General features: G+C 39.8%; 1 protein-coding gene across 15 annotated transcripts in view; it reads left to right on the plus strand.

Annotated features, from left to right (window-relative positions):
* Positions 1–25,011, plus strand: part of Rdl (Resistant to dieldrin) — a 143,946-nt gene that overhangs the window by 55,277 nt on the left and 63,658 nt on the right. For 9 of the 15 annotated variants that reach the window (XM_076442580.1, XM_076442564.1, XM_076442571.1 and 6 more), the window contains exons 2-3: positions 7,606–7,703; positions 19,165–19,232. In XM_076442580.1, the coding sequence (XP_076298695.1) occupies positions 7,606–7,703; positions 19,165–19,232 (166 nt within the window). The remainder of the gene's footprint in view (positions 1–7,605; positions 7,704–19,164; positions 19,233–25,011) is intronic. The other 6 variants (XM_076442566.1, XM_076442572.1, XM_076442575.1 and 3 more) reach the window with 1 other exon arrangement.

Here is a 25,011-nt window from a genome sequence, read left to right on the forward strand (position 1 = left end):
GACGAGGGGATCGAAGGGAGAAATTCGACGCGTCGATCGATCCAGGAAACCAATGGCAACGTCTTGTACGCCGGTGATTTCTTAATTGGGAGATAAGATCTTTCGAGAAATCGCCCCCGAGGGCTTCCCCGTTCTCATCAACAACCTAACAATAACATTGCTGAAGGTTCGCGTCGATTGTTCGCCGCCTGACCATTGTCAAGCAATCTCGGGAATGTTAAACAATGCACTATTTGTTGACGGAAATGCATAATGGTAGATTGTCGGCTCAAGGAATGAATGGAGCTCTTGTTGCGGAATTAGTTAAGGATGGATAAATATTATCTTAACAATATAATAAGTAGTTTATCTTCTGTAGAATCAGATAATGTTTAAAGCAGGGTTTTTGTTGAAAAGTAATGGTTGAACTTCATTTTGAAATGTTTACAATATTCATTTGATATCGTGTATAGCTACACAACACACAAAGGGTTCTACGAACACAAACATGTCGTGTTTGCAGACGCCTAAACCCTTCGACAGATATTGTAGAATCATATAGCAATATCACAGCAACCCAGTAACATAAACCCGTGCTTAATACCTGAAATCCGATATAAAGCTGAGAAATTACAGAACAATAACCATAATACTAACAATACGTCTTCATTATGGGTATATCAATCTAGACAATGATACAACAGAATATTACCGCTTCGAATGTAATCAGGGAAACTACTCAATACTTGAGTAACATAACAACTAGCATGCACCATGCGAAATTAGTTTCATCCAACTAGAATAAAATTTCTGAATGTTGTAGTAATGAGTAGACTGCGGATATTTATGCAAAATAAAAATGTTCGTTTTATTTCGTCTGTGAAAAATAAAAAGGAACAACGTTAATATCATCGTTGAAATTTGTCGCAAGTTGGAAATAAAATAACAGTTCGACTGTTTCATATTCCACGCATCCGTTTTCGACATAAATACATAAGATCCGCATTAATCATTAATATCAATACGCTGCGATACAAGCGTTGAAAAATTAATAACGCCGTTATCCACACACAAAAGTATACATACACGATTTCCTGTTTAAAATATTCAGATATTTATTCAACCGTATTTTCCATCTGTTATTATTCGGAACAAACAGTTGCTTCAGTGTAATGTATGGTTTTGTTATCCGAAAGCCCATTTTAATAAATCCTTCTACGAAAGCACGAGGGAAAAATTCATTTTGCTGAAATGTTTCACCGGAGTCGCGATAAAAACGAAGCTTTTACTTGTTTTAATAAATGTCTGTAAACATGCGTTAACCAAGATTCGAGGGTGAAATACCTAACCACGAGTTTCCTCGAACTATGCAAACTATAGTCGAATAAATTCAAAAGATAAAGCAGCGAACAATTATATAATTAATTCAATAAATTCAATTTATTTTTATTAGGTTGTCCTGTAAAATATCCTTTTTTACCACGCTTATATTAACTTGCCGAATTGTCGATGTTGTCGTTATATGCGTCAAATCTTGTAATCGAATTTTAAATCACTTCCCGATGAGCTACAGACTCGAAACATTAAACATAGCTCAGAACTGGATGACAATGCAATATTAAAAAAACACATTTTTAAAAAATTGTGCGTTCAGAAGAAAAAAAAATTTTAATATTAACCGTCACATCTCGTCGCGCGACGATTGGTAGTACGTCATCGCGTTCAGCGATCCCCACTCCGCGCGCCAGCGCTCCCCACTCCCCTACACGTTCCCATTGCGACTTATCCCCACTCCACCGACTCACTTCGCACGGAAGGAGCTCAGTCAGTCTGGTGTTCGGTTCATTCAGTTCCATTTCGGACAATTTCGGACTCCATCAAGAGACGTCGCGTCGTCTATTTCCATATATTGTATTTAAAAAAGACAAAAAAGTAGAAAATAAAAAAATATATTAAAAAAACGCCTAAAACAATTATTTTTTCCTTTTTAGTGCATTTTAATATAAGCGTGGTTTTTAAAAAGTCTTTTAAAATATTTTATTTGTTTACTTATGTCACTTTTCTTATGACTAGATTATCCACGAGAAAAAGTAAGTCGAAAAACAAATGTTTTGAGAAAAACGTATCATGCCGAGAAGTTTCGTACGATACGAAGATGATCGACCTGCTCGCAGCAGATTCGCGAGAGTATCCTCGGCGCGATGCCGGCAGCTTAATCCTCTAACGAACAATCGTTCGTCCGAGATGTATTCCAAGCTCGAGTGGGATTTCCCGAGAAAAAAAAAAGGGAAGGTAGAAAGAAAATACGGTATCGGAAAGAAGTTACATACCGTTGAGGCGAGCGCACGAAAGGAATCGGGTACGAGAGAGGTTGTGCATTTTACTGTCTTGGGCAGTAAAGCTGGTTCCGCCAGGGCCGGGTACAAATCAAATCGAGAGGAGGTACGAGGGGATTTCGCGAAACGATCGAGTGAAGGAATTCTTGGATACCGCCCGACCGCGTATATATTCTGCGGCGTCTCTTGATCTGTCCTCCTTTTTCTTACGGTTTCTTGGCAAGCAACGGGAGCGAAATGGAAGGAACGAGGAGTGGAAGATAAAGTTGTCGCAGCCTGTAAAGTCTGGAAGTATCCAGCGGGAGGCAAAAATAAACGTAAGTTTACACGGGAAATTTGTGAGGTTCGGCTGTACTCACCCTCTGTAAGATGTAGGAGGATAGAGGAAGAGAGTTGAACGAGACGGAAAGGGGGTAAAAGAAACACACAGATAGGTGGAGGAAAAAGACGCCGCATCGAAGAAGAAACGCTGAGATAGAGAGGGTCAAGAGCTCTCGGATATTTGAGAGATTGAAATTCGAGCCGCTTCACCGAACGGTCCTCCTTATTTACGAGATTTTCAATTATTCTAGCCTCCCCTCTCGCTCCTCTAGCTCCTTTTCATTTTTCTTTGGCAGAACGCTGCCACGTGCTCGTGACGTGTCTGCGCGTTACGACGCTCTTCACCGCGATCCTCATCGATGCGCAAATCCTCCTAGATACCCTATCCAACCGTGCTCTGCGAAATGTCGGCCCGTCGAACAATCCTGTTCACACTCGAACTGGTCGACGGACGCAGACATGCATAAATTAGCATTCGGAACTGTTTTCGGAAAAACGCCTGTCGGACACCGTCAATTATTCCTAGGTACAAAGTTGATGGGGACTCTAATCCGATGCTATGAATACACAGGATTCTCCGAGCAATCCGATTACTCTGTCAACAGATGTCAACATCTCGGAGAAGGAACGATTTTCATGCACGAATTACAAAGACTTTTTTAACCTTTCGATGGCTGGGTCTACAGTCACTGACAATTTAAAGTGGACACCCTTAAAAATCGCATAACTTTTTAGAAATTGGACCAAAGGACTTGAATATTTTTAAGATGTTAGACCGGCTAGTTCGCTAGAGAATGAGTAAACAAAAATTTAATACGATTGCAATTGGTAGGAATTATACAAAATTTTTAAAAATGATGTTTCGTCAACTTTTTTATCTGGGCCTGTAACGATAATTTAAAAAAATGCGTTTTATAGATTTCGGTAACTTATATGCATACACTGAAAATTTCATCGAAATCGGTCTACATTGCAATGAGCTACATACGTTTAAAGATGAGAGCTTAAGGGTGAAAGTCGCAGATTTTCGCCCTTACATGATCATCTTTAAACGTATGTAGCTCATTGCAATGTAGACCGATTTCGATGAAATTTTCAGTGTATGCATATAAATCACCGAAATCTATAAAACGCATTTTTGAAATTATCGTTACAGGCCCAGATAAAAAAGTTGACAAAACATCATTTTTTAAAATTTTGTATAATTCCTACCAATTGCAATCGTATTAAATTTTTGTGTACTTATTCTCTAGCGAACTAGCCGGTCTAACATCTTAAAAAAATTCAAGTCCTTTGCTCCAATTTCTAAAAAGTTACGCGATTTTTAAGGGTGTCCACTTTAAATTGTCAGTGACTGTATTTTAGCCCGAAGTATCGAAATCGTCATGGAATTAGTCAACATCTAGAAAGCAAATGAAATGAACAAGTGTTTCATCATAGGACCAGCAGAACGATTAACGTGTCTACAAGACCGATTAAATAACTTCTTCTCAGCACTTTGAACATGTTGAAAGACGAACGACGACACTTCTGAAAGGTGCGAGCACAAGTTGACATTTCGGAGGCTGATACGGGAGAGAGTTTTCCGCGGCAGTATTACACAAATAGTCGCATCGGAGCGGAGTCGGTGATATTGAAGGACGCTCCCCGAATATTCCAAAGTGATCGAGAATGTCAGTGGAGGCCGCTTTGCCCTTTCTCCGTTAACAACGACAGACTACGGACTGCTCGAAATTGATTAAACGAGCTTGTAGACGACGGCGACGTTCCCCAAGCGAGAACAGCCAGCGGGAAAAATATTGTAATCGAAGATCCTCAAAGACGCGGCGGATCTGCATAAAGATCTGGCTGATGAGGAGATGATGTTTCAGATTGGACCGTAGCCGTGCTTCTTCGACAGAACTCTCGACGACGGTAACGTTTTAAGGGGAAACTTTCTGCCGGCAGACGAATTAATCACACATGGCTCCGTCCGAACTCCATAGCGCATTTAATCCGCCGGAATTTACTGTGCGTCGAAGTTTACGGCACTTTGGAATTCACGATCCCATTTTCCGCGCAATTACCGCCGACTCCGTAATACTCGCTTGTCTCTCGACAGTTTTCATAATTTCGATGCTCGCAGAACAAAATCTCCGAATTCTATCCGGCAGCCGCGCTCGCGCCGTCCCTGGACTACCGGCTTTATTCAAGCTGACTATTCACCCGTGCGGTCATAAAATTCCGATTCGCCAGCCGATAGATTTGTTTAACGGGATTCCGACGCCTTCGTTAGGTCGGATCTTTACATCGGGAGACAGTTCTCACGAGTCCTCTGGCGGACCTAGACCGAAACGCTTCACGGCCGCCAAAACTGATTGAATCTTATCAACAATTGCGTTGTTTTACCTACATCTTATTCGTGGGATTGTCTGCTTGCATCCTGGCGGACTCTAAACTGTGCCGTGCTATTCGCACCCTTGTTCTAAGAGCGGATATCTCTGCGTCCAATCGATACACCTAACCTCTGACCTATTATCTCGGACCGCTAGCAAGTTCTTCGTAGATATCGTTGCGCAAGATTCCGCGGCCGGTTCTCCCCGGAGTTGTTCGATAAATCACCACCAGGTAACGCACGGTCAAAGACACATTCTCTCCCGGATCGTTCGATCGCTATCTCGTTTAAGCCTAGTCGAGCACGGATGAACAAGTAGCTTTTAAGTAAATCGACCTCTCAGCGACTCGATTATTAACAGGATCTCCCCGGCAAATCGCCCAGAAACTATGGGAGTCTTGGCACCCCTTCGCCCAGAAGGGATCACATATCCCTTGAAGTATTTAACAATCTTTTAATACGTTCAATGTTTCATGGTTTGTTCGGTACTTGAAACAATTTACGTGTGCCCTTTGTTGGCAGAGAATTGAAAAGGTTTGGGTTTCTGATACCAAGACTAGTCAACCAAGCTTAGGTACGGACCAACCAAGAATGATGGAACTCGAGCCCAGCCTCGTGGGACTGAGGCATCCCAAGAGAACCAGAAGTCCCAGTGGTTCCAAATGTTTGCCGAGTTCCGAACAACCCGAACTTACGAAACCTCTTGTGACCTTCCAGAACGGGCGGTCTTGTATTACGCTCGCGAACTTTACTGCCTTATCAATAGTTTAAAGGTCAACCGGATCGAACGTTAGAATGTTGTAATGTGTCAACGGAAGGAGCAGGGTCCTATAATCTTCGGGTGATCTGTACCATATACCCTATTCCTGATGTTCAGTGTTGCTGTATCTGATTGATCTGACACGAGGTACAAAACTTTATGAAGTACATTTTGGTAAAATTTGTATAAAAGTGTTCATGATTGAAAGATTAACATAGTTGAAACTAGAGGAAGAAACGAATTTTTATTTGGTTCGAGTACCCACTGTAGAGATTGTAGTAGTCGTGGGTACTACTATCTCGCAGAAAATCTTAAATAAATATTGTATAGGTTCTCTCCTTGCCAAAGAGCACGGCTATATCAATTCATCGGAGAGAAATTGTTGATCTTACAAAATCTGCTGTCGCACACCGAAATCATACGTAACTAAGGGTCGGCCTGTGCGCTAGGTTTTTGCAGACGCTGAGAATTGTATCGTCCATAGATTCGGAACCGCTTGATTGGCCAGCCAAGACCATATCTACTGACCCGTTAAGTCAAATCCAGACGGTCTGCATTTTATGCGTCTAACCTTGCATGCATGTGCATTCGTGCTCGAGCACGTTACATAAACTGTTACAATGCCTCGCTACTTTGTGGCAACCTCGGCAAAGAAAGGGCGATAAATTATCTTAACCACAACGAACGGACTAGACTACGGATTTCATGAATTTATTTAAAAAATGGTAGAGTGCAATTCAAAATAATGATAAAACCAACCATTGAATTATGTTCCATTGTTTAACAATGTTAAAAATATTTATGGGAATATTTGAGAGGACACATATTATAGGTCCTGTATCGATGGGTGCTTTTGTTAAAACCTGTTCCACCATTTTGTCGATTTATCCAGGCCAACTGTTCCCCATAAGCAAGGTAGAAAGCAAGGTGGATACGGGCGGAATTCAATATTATTTATCACGAGATTTTTCAAACCTGAAATGGTCCGTTAATATTGCCACCGAGTGAAATGTATCCGCGGATTATATTTCAATAACAAACCCCAATTACGTTCCAATAACAAACTGTTTGCACATCCACCCGAAAATTAAATTATCTCCAACATTTTCACGTCACTGATCGTTTAAAAGCGTTAGCCGCTTGTTCGCGTTCGAAGCATATTTTTCGCTTATCCAAGGTTGGCCTGTGTGAATTGGGCGTACGTTCGCCTAACACATAATCCTATTTATCTGAAATGTGTACTATATCGACCAGACGTTTTTATGTGTACGATGTTCATCGATTATTTCAATTCTTTTCAATTTAGAGAAACTATAGTCATGTATTTACTGCAGAACAAAACAGACTAATGCGACTAATATTATAATTTTTAATAATGCTTTTTTTTTTAAAGCCCGGCTACTTGACTCCTCTCCCTACTCCTGGGTCCTCCCCACCAAACTCCTGTGGAGTGTAGGACTGTCACCACATGAAGACTTGTGTCCTCACTCTACTAGTGTTAAAATAAACAGGTTTTGGCTCCTTTGTACTACAACCCTCCGCAATCCATAAACATCGAAAGCAATTGGCCATTTGTTCGAAAAACAAATACCCTGTCCCGTGTCCCCTTATCACTGTTTAACCTCGCATTATCTAAAATTCAACTTTCCTCGAGCAAGGCGAAAGATGAAACTGTTACTTTCGAGAAAACTTCGATGTTCTCTCTCTCTCTCTCCTTCTCTTTCTCTGTCTCTCACTCTATGTGTGTACGTAGCTGGTACCTTTAGTTTCATACCTCCCAAACTTTTTTACTGCCAGGCAACTTTCACAGAAATCGTTATCCTTTTATATTGCAGAACCGGCGGAGGCAATATGCTGGGTGACGTCAACATCTCCGCGATATTGGACTCGTTCTCCGTCAGTTACGATAAAAGAGTAAGGCCGAACTACGGAGGTGAGTAGGGTTGCGATTTTTCCTGGCTATCGTATATTTCGAATCATTCGACTATCCTGTGGTAGCATCGATATCGTTCGCAAAATCACGATTGTTCGAAGACTAAACAAACTAACTCCTCGTTCCACCGAAAACAGAGACGATTCATCGGTAATTCTCTTTTTTTTTTTATTAATTAACGTTATAGAAGAATAAGGTTCACCTTATCGATGCGATTGTACTGCATACAGGTCGATTCAGTGTGTCAACAAAATTACTTGTAAATTATTTCAACGGGTGTTTGTTCGATTTGTTTACAAAAGATTATTTCTGTAGATGGTACGCGATATCATGTGGTGAAATTAAAGGACAATTTTTCTTTTTCAATGGAATTTTTTATTCAGTAATCGATGCTGTTGGCGTTGTCTGACTCAGAGTTGGGCATTAATCGATTAAAATTTTAATCATGATTGATTGATTAGTGTGTACGATTAAAAAAAAAAAAAGAAATCATCGAAAACTCGACGAGTGATTCATTCGATTGATGAAGTTAATCGTCAATCGTTGATTAAAAGAAGAAATCATCGAAAAATCGACGATTGATTCATTCGATTGATGAAGTTAATCGTCAATCGTTGATTAAAAGAAGAAATCATCGAAAAATCGACGGTTGATTGAATTGATTGATGAAGCTAATCGTCCATCGTTGATTAAAAAAAGAAATCATAAACAGAGTTTATATTCTAGACCAAATTGTCCGTATTCATATATAGTTTTTATTCCGTATTTCATTTCGAAATTTCAACAGTTAATTATTAATCGATTAACCGATTGACGATTACAATTGAAAGGAATGTAATCGTTAGTCGCAATTAATGACTAAAGTAGAAATTTAATCGTTAACCGCAATTAACGACAAAACTGGGAAATTAATTGTTAATTGCGATTAACGATTGAAGTAGAAATTTAGTCGTTAATCGTTGATTAAAGTTTCGTCCAACTCTGGTCCGAGTTACGTTTAATGAAAAAAATAAATAATATTTCGTAGGATCTGATGTTAAAAAACGTCCTTTTAAAAGTGTCCGAATATTACCGTGGTTCACTGTATGTGTCGTATCGCTCGAACATCTGAATTAGATTCCATTCAGTTGAGTTGTGTTCAGTTTCGAAAGTAAACGCAACAGAAGTTTTAACGCCGCGTCTTGTATTCCGCGCACGTTTAAATTAGGTTTCATTCGGTTTGGATTTGGTTTAGTCCGAAGGTTCCCCACAGTGCACACTAACAATGCCTCTTTTAATTACGGTCGAATTTATTTGTCCTCCACTTGCGATCAATCGAAAACCAATTAACTCGTTCAAACGATTGAATACATGTGCAACAAAAAAAAAATGGATTGTTCAAGTTTATCCTATTTATGTTAATCGATACTCCGGTACATAAAGCGATGAGACCGGTGGATTAACGAACAAAAAATCACGAACTACGGGAAGTAAATAATCGAGAAATTTCCAGGGATTGTGCAGTCACGGTGTATGGGGCTCGCGAATGACAATAATGGAGCTGTGAACTGTGGAACGCCCTGAAATGACACAATGCATGGTATTCAAAATATATTTGCGTACATGTTTGAAACTCAAGCTGACAATGAGCGGCGGTGGTTATACAGGGTGGTATATCTTGATACGGTCCACGTAATTGTCTTCTTTGGCTGTGATGGTACGAGGGACGTTTCTTCTGTAATCTAAATGGTTACCTGGAACGAGTAAAGTGAAAGAAAAACTCTTTTATGAAATATTCATTTTCGAAGGTTTTCTCATATCATTTTTAGTTTCAATCAATTTCAATGTCAATCTTTGGACTGCAGAATTAAACAATCAGCCCAAACATTGCTTTGAACAAGATATCAGACAGCAGAAACGTTTTCTATTTCATCACAGCTACCAAAGTCAAGATCCAAAGGGTTGATTCCCGAAGAACAGTGTTTATGAAATCTATGTAGACTTTTGAACCACGCTCTGTGGGACCGATAAGGCGATCCGTATTCCACATAACTGGCCCATAATGATCAACACGTGTACAGTGTTCAGATGGACCGATCGAGGTTTTGCGAACGATACTCGATCACTTTCGCATATACCTGCTTTCTCGACGCATTTCTGATAGTCGTTGCACGGACTGGGCATATCGGGAGTCCTTTTCGTAGCGAATGCAGCATCGTCTCGAGAATTACTCGCATAAGCAATCGTTTCTTTCTTGAACGGAGTCATAGAAATCAGAGCTTCGATAAGAATTCGAGAAATCGACTTTAGACGGTGCGAATACCGGGAGACCAATTTCCAAACGTGTGCTACGATCCGAACAGTGAAAGAAATATTTGAGAAACCGTCGCAAAGAGAAAGCGTGGCTACCAGTGCTGGAACGTGGATCGATAACAAAAGGAAGGGAATGGATCGGGACTTTTTCCCGTAGCGTGAAATGGAATAGGTTTTAACAGAATAATGTCTCGCGCGAGCGTAAGAAAGAGAGCCCGTGGAAAAATCGGCAGAGTAACGAACGAAAAACGGTCCGGAAACGTTGATCGAGATGCGACAAAGGGACAAAAGCGGGGACGACAATGTAGAGGAGGTAGTACGCTCCGGGAAATATTTTTGACGCCGCTTACTCTTTCGTCGCGGACGATACAGAAAAGAATATTCGGAACAATAGAGAGCAAGAGCTCGTGGGCGTGTACTTTGCCGTCGGAAAAATTCTCAGCCAGAGCCGGACATAGAATGAAAAGTCGCGTCGCGTCCCGTCATTTTTCGAAACCCGCTGGCCCGCTCGATCACATTTACGACGTCCTGAAAGAAAAACAATATGCACGGAAATCTCGTGCTGGCCGGAACGTCAAAGAAAACACGTTTCATTGGAAAATTCTCTGTTATTCGTTCGTACATTAATTGGTATTCATTAGACTGCGGATCTTTGTGCAACGTCTAAATTGTTGGCATCATTTACAACTTCTCTTCTTTAACAATCTTAATAGTTTTAGTCTAGTAATCATAATTGGACCGTGGATATTCAAGCAAAATTAATTCCGAAGTCAATTGTCCGAAACAGAAGTTATTAAATAATTTTAACCAGTCGAAAATAGTGTGACAATATTCTTCTAGTTCTTTTTTTTGGTATTGTGCACACTCGATTTTGTCAGAAATGCATACAATCCGCAGTGTAATGGACGAATTTGATTGAATATAAATTGTCATCATGAAACTAAGAATTAATTCAATTGAATCGAAGTTGACATCCGATAAAAATAAAACACTTCTCTACCATAGTGAATACACGCGCAGTTATTTATTTCTGCGAGCATCTACGGCTATTTTTAGTGGTATACAGAGTCGTCAGATTAAGCGTCCCCACTGTACCTTCCCCTTCCACGACCCTAATTCCCCCCACTGTTCCACCTGGTCACGTGACGCGGTCCGTCTCTGTTGCGCATGTATCACAATGTCACGTGATTACTAACATGAGTGCCCCTCATTTGGCGACTCTGGCGGTATGAACGAATTTTAGTTAATATAAACTGCAATACTGAATAATGGCAATATAGCAGTACTAAATTGGGTTTAGCGCAACCATTTCATTCCGGATTAAGACTAATAGAGTTACACTCACACTCGGGATCCATCGAGACGGATGTCGACAATTCCTAAAATAACAGTTGGGGGAAATGTTAATCGCTGCGAAAATGTATATTTTAATACATACACAAATGAACAAAAGTATTACAAATTATCGTCGTTCTAAACTGAAATTGTACCCAAAACTTTCTGGATTAGTTGAAATAATTCACTTTTTGGATTGGTAAACATTTGAATAGGTGTCGAATGTTGAAACAATTCTATTTATGAGTAGATCGAAGCTGTCTTCGAGGATTCTAGAATGTGCACCTCCCAAGGTAATAATTCATGAACTTTTAACAAATCGTCACTGCGGAAGTTGAAAATGTTGAACCTATTCAAATCGGACGCTTTGAATAATATGCGCATTAACCCCGGATCACAGGCACACAGTAATCATGCATACATTATGCATATTTTTGTATACTTATCCCGTTTATCTGATAGTTTGTGTCCTCTTTAATACAGTATAAACCGGTCATCTGGCTACATCGCACCATTAGATAACAAATCTCTCACGCTTTTGACTCTGTTAAAATTTCAAGCACTTTGTAAAAACTTCAAGAAATAGCGATATTCATTGAATCACTGGAAAATTCATTTCAAATATGTTCGCACAATTTTTTTATATTTTTTAAACATGGAGTAAATGCATAGAATCCGATAAAGATTGATTCTACGCAGTTAATCGTGATTTTATTTCGAATTCAAATCTTTTAATTAATATATTAAAGATGCATTAATTCGGACGCCTAATAGGTTTAAACATTAGAGGTGGCGCACAATAGTACTGAATAATTCGAATGCATCAAAATCCCCATCTTTTCGCGAGCTGAGACCCGTCGGTTGCCTGAAAGATGAAACGAGGTCGTCGAAACTAGCATCAAGTATTCCGAGGATCGAAAAATGTGCGCCTTATCCGTAAATAAACGGAAAGCTTATTTTAAGGAGGCACCGGCCGTATTTTTACGTTAAATGTAAAACAGTCTCCCAGAGAACTCGGATCTTTACTAATTGATCGGTTCGCTAATGTTAGTGGCCGGGGGCTAGAATATTTGGCGAAACGGTTTAACGCTAAAGCTACCTTAAAAGTAACTGGTATACATATGTTGAATTATGAAAATGACGAAACAGAATTTGTTTGTTGTTATTATATTTACTGTTTTATCAAAATTACGAGACTGAACTTATCGAAAGTGTGATAATACTTTAAAATTTATAAATATACAAAATAAAAATCTAATTTGAAATTTTAATTCCAATATTTGTGAGATAAAACAATGTGAGCCGTTGCTTTGACCGGTAGGTTCAGTGTTAATGAGAAATCTTCTTGGGATTTCGGAATGAAGCTCGAAGAACGATACACGAGGCTTGCATGTTTGTCGATACTGGTCCTTTCGGGTAGGAAAGTTGGTCGATTGACTAGCTATCGGCAAGGCCAGGGGACGCCAGCTGACGTCGAAGAATCCGATAGCCGGAATTTGTTCACAGATACAGCTGAGACTGGAGCTGGGTATGGCGTTGAGTGTCATATAGGTTGAATCGATGGTTTTCAATTCCCACGATAAAGTCAAATTTTCGGCTAGGTCCCGACGGTAGCAGGGCGGGGCTGGGGCGCTTCGATAAAACTTGGATCGATGCTGGGACGCGCGGCACGGGTTGCCACGGGTTACCGTTAACGGCATCTCTGCTCCGGCCACGCTCCCCTACAGTTCTTTACCTTCGATTACAATTTCAACATTGATTCTGTCAGCCGAGCGTCTCCGCTGTCACCGATCCTGCTGCGGGGCGTTCTCGAATTCTAGCTTGCCTCTGACGCCGAGCCGCGAGCCTTGCCGCCGATCTGATCGTCCGCGAGACACTCGACGCACTGTGGTCCGGGCGGCCGATCTAGCATCTCAAAAATGACATGTCTCATGTCGGTACTTAATGCATCTACATTACTTTCTAAATGTTTAGCAATGCCGAAAATGCCGATATTGACACTAGAACTACCGAGCACTAAACGCGATTGGCATACGTTGCCTTATAATTAGACTGCGGATCTTTATGCAAAGTAAAAAATGTTTGCATTGATTGCAAGACACAGGAGTGAAATAAAAATTTCTTTCTTCTTTTAATTACCTGATTAAGCTGGAACCAATACGCTGATGTCTTTAAATCTTCTTAATATGTCCATTGCTTTAAATTGTGCTTACCCATTTTTGTCATAAATGCATAAAATCCGCAGTCTACTTATAATAATGACAAAATTGCATCCATTTAGACTTCGTACCAGTTTTATTCGAATATGTACTTCAATTGAGAAATTCACTAAAAAAATTCCTCGGAAAAACATATTTATGATTGTAATGTTTCTAAAAGAACAAAAGAAGCAAGTCATTTTGACTCATCCGGTAGTTCTAGTGTGAATGAAATTCAATAAAAATTACAACCAGAACGAGCGTTTAAAAATGAACATTTTGTGAATATGATTTTCGATGGAAAGAATTACTAATTTTCTTTTGTGAATCCTGCCGAACGTATTTAATATTCTTTTACCTTGAAAATTCATACTTCAAAAATTTAGAATTACAGTAGTTCGTCACTTATTAAATAAGTAATTCTTAATGGACTAATGAAAGTTGTCGAAGTTATTCCCCTTTGACATGGAGTATCTTTCGAGTTCCAAATAGTTCAGCATTTTTTCAAATTGGAATATTTTCGGTATATTTTTTTTTACTTGTGTGTGCACGATGCCGCAAGAATCATTTCCACGTACATCCTTCTTCAGGAATTATTGTAGCATAAAATCCGAACACTTTCGTGAGAGGAATACTTTTAATGAATTAAACATAATACAACACTGCTTTTAAATACTTTAAAAGTTGTTACGACTTTGCATTTGATCTACTCATTTTGGTCATTAATGCATAAAATCCGCCGGCTATGAATAACTTACACAATAACCTTAGGAACTTGAACGACAAAGTAGAGCGAAAAAGGCCTTTTCACGGTTAAGGTAAACGTCAATCGATTTTGATTAAAAATGCAGTGAAAGTGACAAACGATGTTATCTTCTACTAACATTATTAAATAGTTGTTCGCACCATCTTCACACCATTTTCATATTCAATTCTTCCAATTTCAATTCCCATACATTGCATATCAAATCCAGGTTACGATAAAAAATTTTTTAGCAAAGTTAACTCGTGGAAAGAATACAAAAATGTGTACACTTACGTCTCTACATACTAATTTGATCGGCGACTGTAAAATGTACAGAACGATTAAATAGCGAGCATAAATTTTTATCGTAGTAAGATATCGAAATAACTAAAAATATCTCGTGTGATGTAGACTACAATAGAACCCCGTTAAGCAGCAGATAATGAGACCATTCGAGAGAATTCCGACGGAAAATTTGATATTCGGTGCCCTGTAAACACGGCCAGAAGAGGGAACAGTAAACACAAATCCTTTATTTATTCTCCGTCGCGCGTCGCGTCGCGTCGGGTCGCGTCGGTTCGAACGTGCATTCATTTCCATTCCGTTCCTGATCCCGTGCTGGGACAGTTCCAGATCCGACTCCTGACGCTGGCCCCGAGCCACGGTGACCCACCGAGGCATCCACAACTGCGGTTTCTTGCTCTTTTCCCGCGGGAGACAATGCCGTGGAATCCGAGACACCGAAAAGTGTGCCGTCCGCGAGAATTACTCCCGAAAACAACCCCTATCAATTCCCTCGACCTGTCGCGATGATCGATTTTCTTGGCATTCCAACTGCGAAACTTCCGAAAACCCGCAGAAACTCTTCGGGTACTGATTCGTCCTTAAAATTAGAAAGTCCTCTTCGTAACTCGTCCGGCTTCGTATAACAATCCCCGGAGAAATTTATAACGATATCAAGAAGTTTCATTTAACTTTGTACCAATATGAAATACTCAGAGCCTGCCGACGTAGCGTACCCGCCCATTTTCGTATTGCGCGACGAACTATTCTTAGCGAAAGATATTTCAAGTATATTATTAAAATTAGATCAATAATATTGAGTATTAATCGTCCATTTTTAAATGCCTTTTTTAGGGAAGTGGGGGGAATTTATACAAATAAATTGCCTATTTCATTCCTGAATTTTCTCTTTGAACGTTACGATAAAAATCGCTCGAAGTTTCTAGAAATCCGTAATGTAAAGTGTCCACGTACTTTTGAGCGGTTCATGTTCGGTCTCCCTTTTGACCCGAAAAATGTCCGAGTATGCCGATAAAATTTTCACAGAGGAATAATTTCGAAAAAAAGTTTCTCAAGATATCAATGCCTTTGGGTCCATGTAGCCAGGTTGCTGTAACACAAGAGCGTACGTGACACCCCGTGCGGTGTTCCTCTAATAGATCGTGTCCAGGCAAAAATGGCTATAAATCTGAAGGGGCTGTTCGACGGTTCTTTTATTTTTAGCACGCGCTATCGCTTCTTCGCCGAGATGGTTTTAAACGTATCGGCCCGGCGCCTGATTCAAATAGCCGATATGTGCCCGGCCAGTGGAGCCAAGGATCCTCGAAGAGCCGAGACGAAGGATTTACTAGGGTCCGTGTAACGTCGGGTTTTAACATTTAAAATTTAGATAGTGCTCGGACATTACGCGGCCCGACGGGAATACTCTACATCCGGCGGATAAACAGCGTTTCCATGACTTCTTTCGACTAACGGCTACTCATTAAATATTCTCTGGAGCACCGTAGGATTTCCAGGCCGCGTTTTCTCGCTCCCCCGTGGTCGATGTCTACGTAAAAATGACAATATACGTGACGGGCAAGCCCGATGCGCGTTCGCCGTCCCCGTTTCAAACGGTGTCGCGTGTACGTATGTATATTCGCGAGTAAACAATTCAATTGATGGCGACACCGTAATTCAATATAGTTCAAGGACACCGTGTACCGTTGTCCGTAAAACCGCCAATCGATGAGAATCGAGAGGCAAGTAGACGTCGCGAGTCATCTAGAATCCAGAATATAATTTTGGTGACCTAGCAGTTCTTTAATTATCACTGTTCGATTTATTAATCATCACTAGACTGCGGATTTTATGCATTTATGACAAAAATTGGTGGATCCAATGTGAAACAGTAAAAACATTAAGACAATTTAAGAATGTCCATATGTTATTTCCAATTTATTAACACTAAACCTACCGGCACTTCATGTATGTGTACCTATAAATAAAAAATACAGTTTCTTTGATTTAGAAGTATAAATTCATACTCTTTGAATGTCTCAAAATTTTTTGGATGGATATTCAAAGGATAAAATAAAAACTAAAATATAATAATGTAAATCAAAATGGATAAAAAAATTAATAAAAGATAAAAAATGTGAAACTTACTACGAGGTTTTGTTGGTTTCGTGCACTTTTGTGGAAATGACACTTATAACACGTAACACAATATATAAAATAAGAGTAGAATAACAATAGAATGAAAACGTATAACACGATCTGCAGGCTAATGGTAAAATGGTCAATTCTGTCGAGCATTGTTTTTGAAACTCTATAAAACTTTCCAGTAGCACTGTGCTTATGGTCCGACGAATAGGAGTGGTCTGTAGTTAAGCAAACACAATCGAGATTACCTATGCTCGGACAGATAGAATAGAGAAGACCCGTGGCCAAACACGTACGTAGGGAAGACTGATGGTGAAACGAGTAGTACAGCCACACCAATGACCAGACAAGTGGAATAGGAACGGGCGCAGCTATACAGACAGAATAAGAACGAGAGAGATCCATCTCTGTTAATACTTTATTTTTACTTTAGAAAAAGCTACGAAATAATTACAAATGTGAATTTATAATAGTGCAAATATCAGTCCAAGTGCCATAAAGGAAACTCGACGAAAGCTTGCTACAATTCATCGGTACAACAGGAAGTTGTACAAACATCGTTTTGAAAAATTACGGTTCCTCTGAGCCGATGCAATTCCGATGAATTTTTTTTTTTCGTCGAATTCGTTTCGGGCTACGTTCGCCTCTCGCCTCTTTTTTTGGTCCGAGGTATTTTCTCACGGGCGATTGGCTGGCGGCGGCAAGTCATACCAACGCATTTCAATTAACTCGATACCACGTCCGTTCGTTGCGTTTTGCAACGTGTACGCGGGGCCGTCATTGTGAAATATGTGTCCCATATGGGACGTTCGCCGGCTATAGGGTTTTAAAAACATTCCAGAAATGGAAATGAAGATATATCGGCGGTGTGGCGCGCGATGCCCCTGGCAGCGGCGTTGTTTACGAGTCAACTTTATCGCGAGAACGCCAGCCCCCATGCCCTTCTTTCCTTCCTCCCTTCCTTCTTCTTCTTTTCTCGCAGCCAAACAGCTCGTCCTTATTTCTCACTACGGTCCCGAACTCATTCGGCCGTTCAACATTTCTTCCCCATCTGACAAACTCCTCCGGCTGGTGTCCGCTGCGACCTCAATGACGACGATTAACACCTTGCGGGCTGGTCACGAATACCTACAGGGTGTTCAAGATAACGCTATATATAGCCAGCGTTTTTTTAAATGGCGAACAAAAAAATGAAAGATGAAGATTCAAGTGCCCTTTAATTTTTTTAAATGGAATGTTATGTGTTTCTTTAGATCATGTCAAAGCGTTCGGCCAAAACGACTTCATTCGTATACGACGCACTGATCTTCAAGTTCGCACAAGGTCACAAATGGAAGAAACATTTTGAACACCCTGTATAGTCGTGTGAAAGACAGTTTCGTCACAGGGTTCAAAGAAAATAATGTTGTTAAGTGTCTCGTAAATTAAATGAAGTCAGTTGTTGATACCAAGAAAATGAAAATTCTACTTTCAATTCGACTGTAGTGTATAATTGCAGAAAATGTGATTAAATGTGTGCAAGTATAAACTGGGAGATATTTTAATTTCAGTATAGCGCAATCTCAATCAACGCTTTAGATCCAGGCAGGAAGCTCGATTTTCAGGAAAATGGAATTTAAATATTCGTCGAGCGTTGAGCACACATTTAAATAACCTATTTGTTCAATACATACTGTTTTTTGGGGGAGGATTATAAATCGAATGCGAAAAAATTAGACAAATTTCCAGTACCACTTTCCTCAAACAAATATGTATTTTACTTGATTGATATTATATTTGCGTAACACGTTGATCGCTTTTATCATTATTGTCACAATACCTTGCCGTATAGTTTTTGCCATCGCGATTAGAATTCTCATGAATGTCCTCATGAAAGTTTTCGTTAAAGAGAATTAAAATCCGAAGTCTAATTATAATAAATCTAATCAAAAGAATAAATTGTATTAAACCAAGGCAATGATTTCAAACAGTTTTGGGTACAATCTCGCAGAGCTGGTACAATTAAGCGACCATGATACGGATTCGGCCATTCGATGGTCATTGAAACATAGAGATTCACGCAACGATCAACGTTACAGCACTGGACTGAAGACTCAACGGTAGCCCCGTAACTGCAGAGACGATCGAGCACACGTTCCGAAAGAAAGAAACCGCAAAAACGCTAATTGATAGTCCTCTAATCGAGACTAATTACCATTTTCAGCGATCCATCCGACGTAGCGATACCACTTGAAAAAATATACCATGACATTCCACGCTCACACTAAATTCACGAGACCAAAAAAAAAGAAAAAAAAAATGAAAAAAAACGAGAATAAATGCCAAAAAAAAAAGTACTATGTATTTCGAATGAGAGTAATTTAACGTATCAGTGAAAACAAAAAAAAAAGCCATAGTCACCCCATCGTGTAACTTGTCCGCGGCCGGAAACGGCCGACTCAGTCTGACTAACCTTCGATTTCAGGTCCTCCTGTCGAGGTCGGCGTCACCATGTACGTCTTGAGTATCAGCTCGCTATCCGAAGTGAAAATGGTACTACCTCTAGGTCTTACTCAGTCATTAAACGCTGAAAATCGATTTTTACTAATCATTCCGATCGTTCGACTTAAAACATCCCCTCACCCCCTTTGCCCGAGCAACCACTTCTTAGTGCCCGTGTATTTTGATGAAAACGATTGCCGTCAATCGTTATATCCATGATCTCATGTACATACCGACACGACGCACACGCACACACACACACACATATACACAAACATAGATACATTTATATTTATTATATACATGGATACGTATACGCGCGTGCTCGCACACGTACAACAGCAGACAAGAGAAACCCGTTTCATTACGTAACACAAAGAATATACGCAACAGACACGAACACACAGGCGCGCGCTTACTTACACCGGATGATGCATGCACGCGCACAGAAACGCGCTACAGTTCCCCCTAGCCCTCTTTGATATCCCATTCCGGTAGCATAATATTCGTGAAAGATTCAAGATTGAAGCTACTTCCCCGACATTTTTCAACGAACCAGCCCTTCCTCGAAACGTCGTCGCGGAGCTTTGAAGAGATCGCTAAACACGCGCGCTCACTCGGTTCATTTAATTCAGTCTGAGCGTACCACTCCGATCCGAACTTCTATTTTCCATTGACGGAATGCAACGTAGCGCGGCGACGTGCACGATTCGCATTTTTCCAATGGAACATCGGAAGGTAACTAACGAGGGCTGTTACTCAAGTGACCTCCTCCGATTTCTATCAAGCTCCCGTATAACAGGAAGCTTCGACAAATATCAAGCAGACTTTTCCGACGATCGTCGTTCGTATTCGGATAATGGAAGCAGCGTTTGCAAGCTGCATTCGCGACTTTTAAACGTCGAGTATCTTTGTCTTTCTAGTGCTGATTCGTACGAACAGATTTTTCACGAATTCGTATATTGGAAGAATAACATTTTTATACAAATTATTCGACGAAATTTTCAGGTGTTGAAACTACAAACTAAATTTATTAAACAAGTTGATATTGAGCACTTCAAAATATATTTGTATTTTAGATGTTGATTCATGGTTCACATACTGCTGAACATTCAACAAAATTTGTTAGAAATGTTACAGTTTAATATACAGTTACTCGAATTAATATTCGGACGCTCTAAAATAGACGATAACTTTCTTAATGTTGTACTATACGATTTGAACATTTTTGGGAAGCTAGAGCAATTATTTTGCTACAGGATGTGAACATTTTTTTTCTCAAAAATAGCAATTGATCGGAATTGTGGAAAAAATACTAAAAGTTGCATTTTTCAACTTTTTGATGCGGGCCTGTATTGAAAATTTAAGAAGTACGTTCTGTAGGTCTGTGTCAATTATATGCACTGTGAAAGTTTCATCGAAATCGGTTGATGCGGGAAAAAACGACAGGCATTGAAAGATCTAAGAATTCTTATAGAAATTATTCAAGAAATTTTCAGAATATGTTTAATTCACACAGATCTACAAAACGTATTTTTAAAATTTTCAACATAAGCCCACATAAAAAAGTTGTAAAATGCAACTTTCAATATTTTTTTCTACAATTCCGATCGATTGCAATTTTTCAAAAAATTTCTCTTCACATCCTGTAGTAAACTAAATGCTCTAGCTTCCCAAAAAAGTTCAGATCGTATAGTGCAATATTAAAAAAGTATTATTCATTTCCAAGATGAATGACGTGGCTTGTACTTCCTTCCAGAGGTTGATTCCTAAGACGACTTGAAGTAACTTTCTCCTTTAGTTAGTTATTAAAGAAAAACATGTACTAATCAGAGCCCGGCACTGGCCGAGCCGGAATCGGTCCGCCGTAGACGCACTGTGATCGGTCCGTGTTTTTCCTTAATAACTTCTTAACGTAATCGCCGATAGAAGATTTTCGTAAAGGAAAAAGTTCTTTGATATGACTTTGGGATCACCATGTTCAAGGTGGTACAATATTATTGAGCATAAATTGAACAGGATTTTTCGAAATACTTTTGGAATGGGAGTGGGCCGATTGCGCAACAATGCTCGGCAGGATCGATCGGTTCGAGGCGTGCGGAAGATAATCGATTAATTGCAGCCCGACCACAGGAAATTCACAGGTTTAATTTGGTTCGATCGAGGAGGGAAAAGGAGGACTTGTCCCGGGGCTGTTCGTCGCTCGATCGTACGTGTCGAGGGCCGATTGCCGCTTCCTCGATGAAATTAGTTCGGTTGCCGTGCACAGAACCGCATCGCCCCGAGCTGTGTGCTCCTTTGATCTGCTCTTCGTTTCGCGAGAACGCCTGGAACCGCGACAATCGCGTAACACGATTACGATCGGACCGCCGCGCCGCTCTTCGAGCAGCCCTTCCATCCACCCCCCGCCCGCCCCGGCTCGGTGTCCAATTTCTTGGCACGGTCTGCAACGGGGCGTCGATCGATGCTCTTAAATCGACCAAATTTTCATCGGCCGCCACGTTTCAATTCGAGTAAACTAATCGACGTCGAACTCGACTCGTCGCGCGCTCCACTATTTTGCCCCCAGGGTCAACGAGACTGATCCGCGAAGCATTCTTCCCCATTCAACCTTCGGGGACCACGTTGTGCATGCTGTGATCCTAACGAATCATTCAAAAATCATTACTGGACTGGTTTATCACTACGAAGTCACAAATGGAACCAGCATTTTGAATATTTCGTAAAGATATCGTTTACATGGACACCTCGTATAAAAGACAGTTTCGTCACAGGGTTCAAACAAAATAATATTGTCCAGTGTCTCGTAAATTAAATGAAGTCCGTGTTGACTCCAAAACATCTTTCAAACAAATCTTTATTTTAAATTGTAAATTTATTATAAATCTGGAGAAATAGTTGAAACAATATAATAGTTAATGTTTTTCTAGTCACTAAAGTCAGCCTGAGTTTTTTTATTGTGAAAGGCAAATTTTAATCGTGTGCTGAAACAAAGTATTACATCCTGAGTAAAAAGCTATAAGAGTATATGGGGTGCGAAATTAACAGTTACCGAGATGTTCTCTGTACATGATTTTTAATGCGAGTAATGTTCAAAATGTTCTTCATGATTAATAAATTTGCGTACTCCTCCACAAATGGTTAAACGAAGCAGCAAAGTTCATTACGATTTAATATAAATTCAAATTCCTTCCTTGAAATCAAAACTACGCGGGGGATGAAAATTTTATTCAATCCTGCAGATATTTCTCTACGGACTTGGGAATTTTGCATAAGCATCCGCCGTTTAATTATAAGGAATATAAATTCGGATTATATAATGTAATTAAAAATACAACGGCGGAAATGAAAACTTGTTCTTTACCAGGGAAACCGTGGAATTTGCGTCTGATAAATGACTACTACATAAGTAAGTTCGTTCGACTGCGGCACCATGAATTGCATAAGTGATAAATATGTTAAAATTTTGTCGATTTGAGAGCATGCACCCTTAAATTACAACCCCTGTGAATCTATTCCTATAAATCTGGTTCTAGAATTAATATTCGAACGTCGATTAGCACAGACACAAAAATCGTTGCTCCATAAAGTACACTGGAGGTTAAACCTGTCCCAGGTTAGGGGCTCCGATCAACGTGATATGTTCCTTTAGTCGCCCTGGTATTGACGTTAATGTTAGAGGCTCGTATTAATGTTAGTATAATGATGCGCGTGCATGGAACAGGGAACGAGACCGGTACACGACACGCGGCGTACCGCAAACACGATACTCGAACAGAACAACACTAAACCAAAAATGGACAAAGTACTATTTCGCGTGTGTGAAACGATAAAAGTGCCTCACAAAGAAAACTCGTAGGCTACACTCAGAAAAAAATAACCGAGAAGAAGAAGCAGAACCGAATGAGAAAAACAGTAGATCAAATTCCGATAGATTCTCGCTACAGTCGTCCGTGTGTAGTACATATACATACATATAGTAGGCAGATGGTTTGTGTCTGTACACGCATAGCTATTAGAAAGGCACACGTTCTCTCTGTATTTCACTCAATTTCTCTAACCAAATCTCTGCGTCACGTCGACGATACTATTTTCTCTGAACGGCCTCCAATCATTCTCGATCTTACATTTTTCCGAGTGTAGACAAATATATAAATATATGCATATATATATATAGATATATACATTATATATATAAATATATCCATATATGCATATATACACGGTGTCCCACCTAACACTTTTCACAATTTTTCAATTAAGTGCTTGCGATGATCTGACAAAAAATATTTTAAACAAACGTCGATCAGTTTTCGATTGGCTATACATGGCAATAAAAAAAGTTCGAAATTTTTTTTTATTGTAGTATTGTGAAGGTCACCTTCAATTTTTTAAATGGTACTTGGTATTTTTGACTTAACAGTATGTATCAAGACGTATTCAACGACCTAGTATACCATAACCTTCGGATGACCTTGAAGTACCATTCTAAAAAATGAAGGTGGCAATAATTAATAAGAAAATTTTCGAACTTTTTTCATTGCAATCTATGGCCAATCGAAAATTGATCGACGTTTGTTTAAAATATTTCTTTGTCTGATTTATCGCAAGTACTTGAAAAATCGTGAAAATTGTTACGTGGTTCACCCTGTATATAATATCTCATTTTATAAATATATATATACGTATATTATAGTTTGTTATATATACATACATATATATATATATATTTATAATATATACTTCACTGTCTCCTGCTTGTTACTTTTAATTAGCCTATGCTGTCTGAAGCGTGGTTTGCTCTATTGTCCGGAACGACGAAACGAACGAACACTTTTATTTCCTCTGTAGTAGAACAATATAGTATCTTGTTCAATTTTGGATATATATTAACATACGCACGACCGTCCCGTTAGACCATTTTTAGACGCTAGCTGCTATGCCGCGGTTGCTGAGATGGGCTGCCCGCCTGCCACCACTTACAATTATTATTATTCTATATTTTATTCCGCCCGAACAAAAAACCCCTGTCGACCCCGCCCGCCCAAGACCCCCCACCCCTCACTATCACCGACCACGACCACCCGTTATATCACCTCCACGAACCACCCCTCCACCCCCTCAAACCCCTATGTCTGACACCGCACGTATCACACGTTCGTTTTGTTCGAACACGAGAAGACCCCGTGTCTCAAAGACATCGTAATCATGCAAAAGAAAAAAAAAACAAAAAAAACAAAAAAGAAAGAAACTGTTTCAAAGAAAAGCACATCCGTGGTACGAGAAAACTTTCGGTCAGCGAGTTCGACTGCTGCCGAAAGTCCGAGATAACATTCGCCCGGAATCGACGATCGCAGTGACAATGACAGCAAAAATCTATCGATGTGTCTCTCTCTTGAGAGTCGGCGTTACTGTTTCACGAGTTAGATCCGAGATAACGAGATAATCAGATAAAAAAAAAGAAAGGAAAAGAATAATAATAGACGAGAACCGGCACGCCGATCAGGGGGATGAACACAGGTAACAGTGAACGAGAGGGATCGTAAAATGTCGGAACGGTAGACGAATGTCCCGTGACGTATACGCGCGTAGAGGGCGCGGGTCTAGCCTAACGCCGATTAGAATGAACACGGTGCTCGGCTGGTGAACCGGAAATCATTACTCAGGGAAAATATACGAAGAAATGAGAGTGGTACGAAAGAAAATGAACGAAAAGAAAGACGGTAGTCGAATTATAGTCACCTTGTTACTGTGTTGGGTGCATATATAAACACACACAAATATATATATATACAAAAATATATATAAAAATAGTTAAGGATAATTCTTC

Source organism: Lasioglossum baleicum, chromosome 18 (genome assembly GCF_051020765.1).
Source record: "Lasioglossum baleicum chromosome 18, iyLasBale1, whole genome shotgun sequence".
In the NCBI taxonomy this organism is placed as follows: domain Eukaryota; kingdom Metazoa; phylum Arthropoda; class Insecta; order Hymenoptera; family Halictidae; genus Lasioglossum; species Lasioglossum baleicum.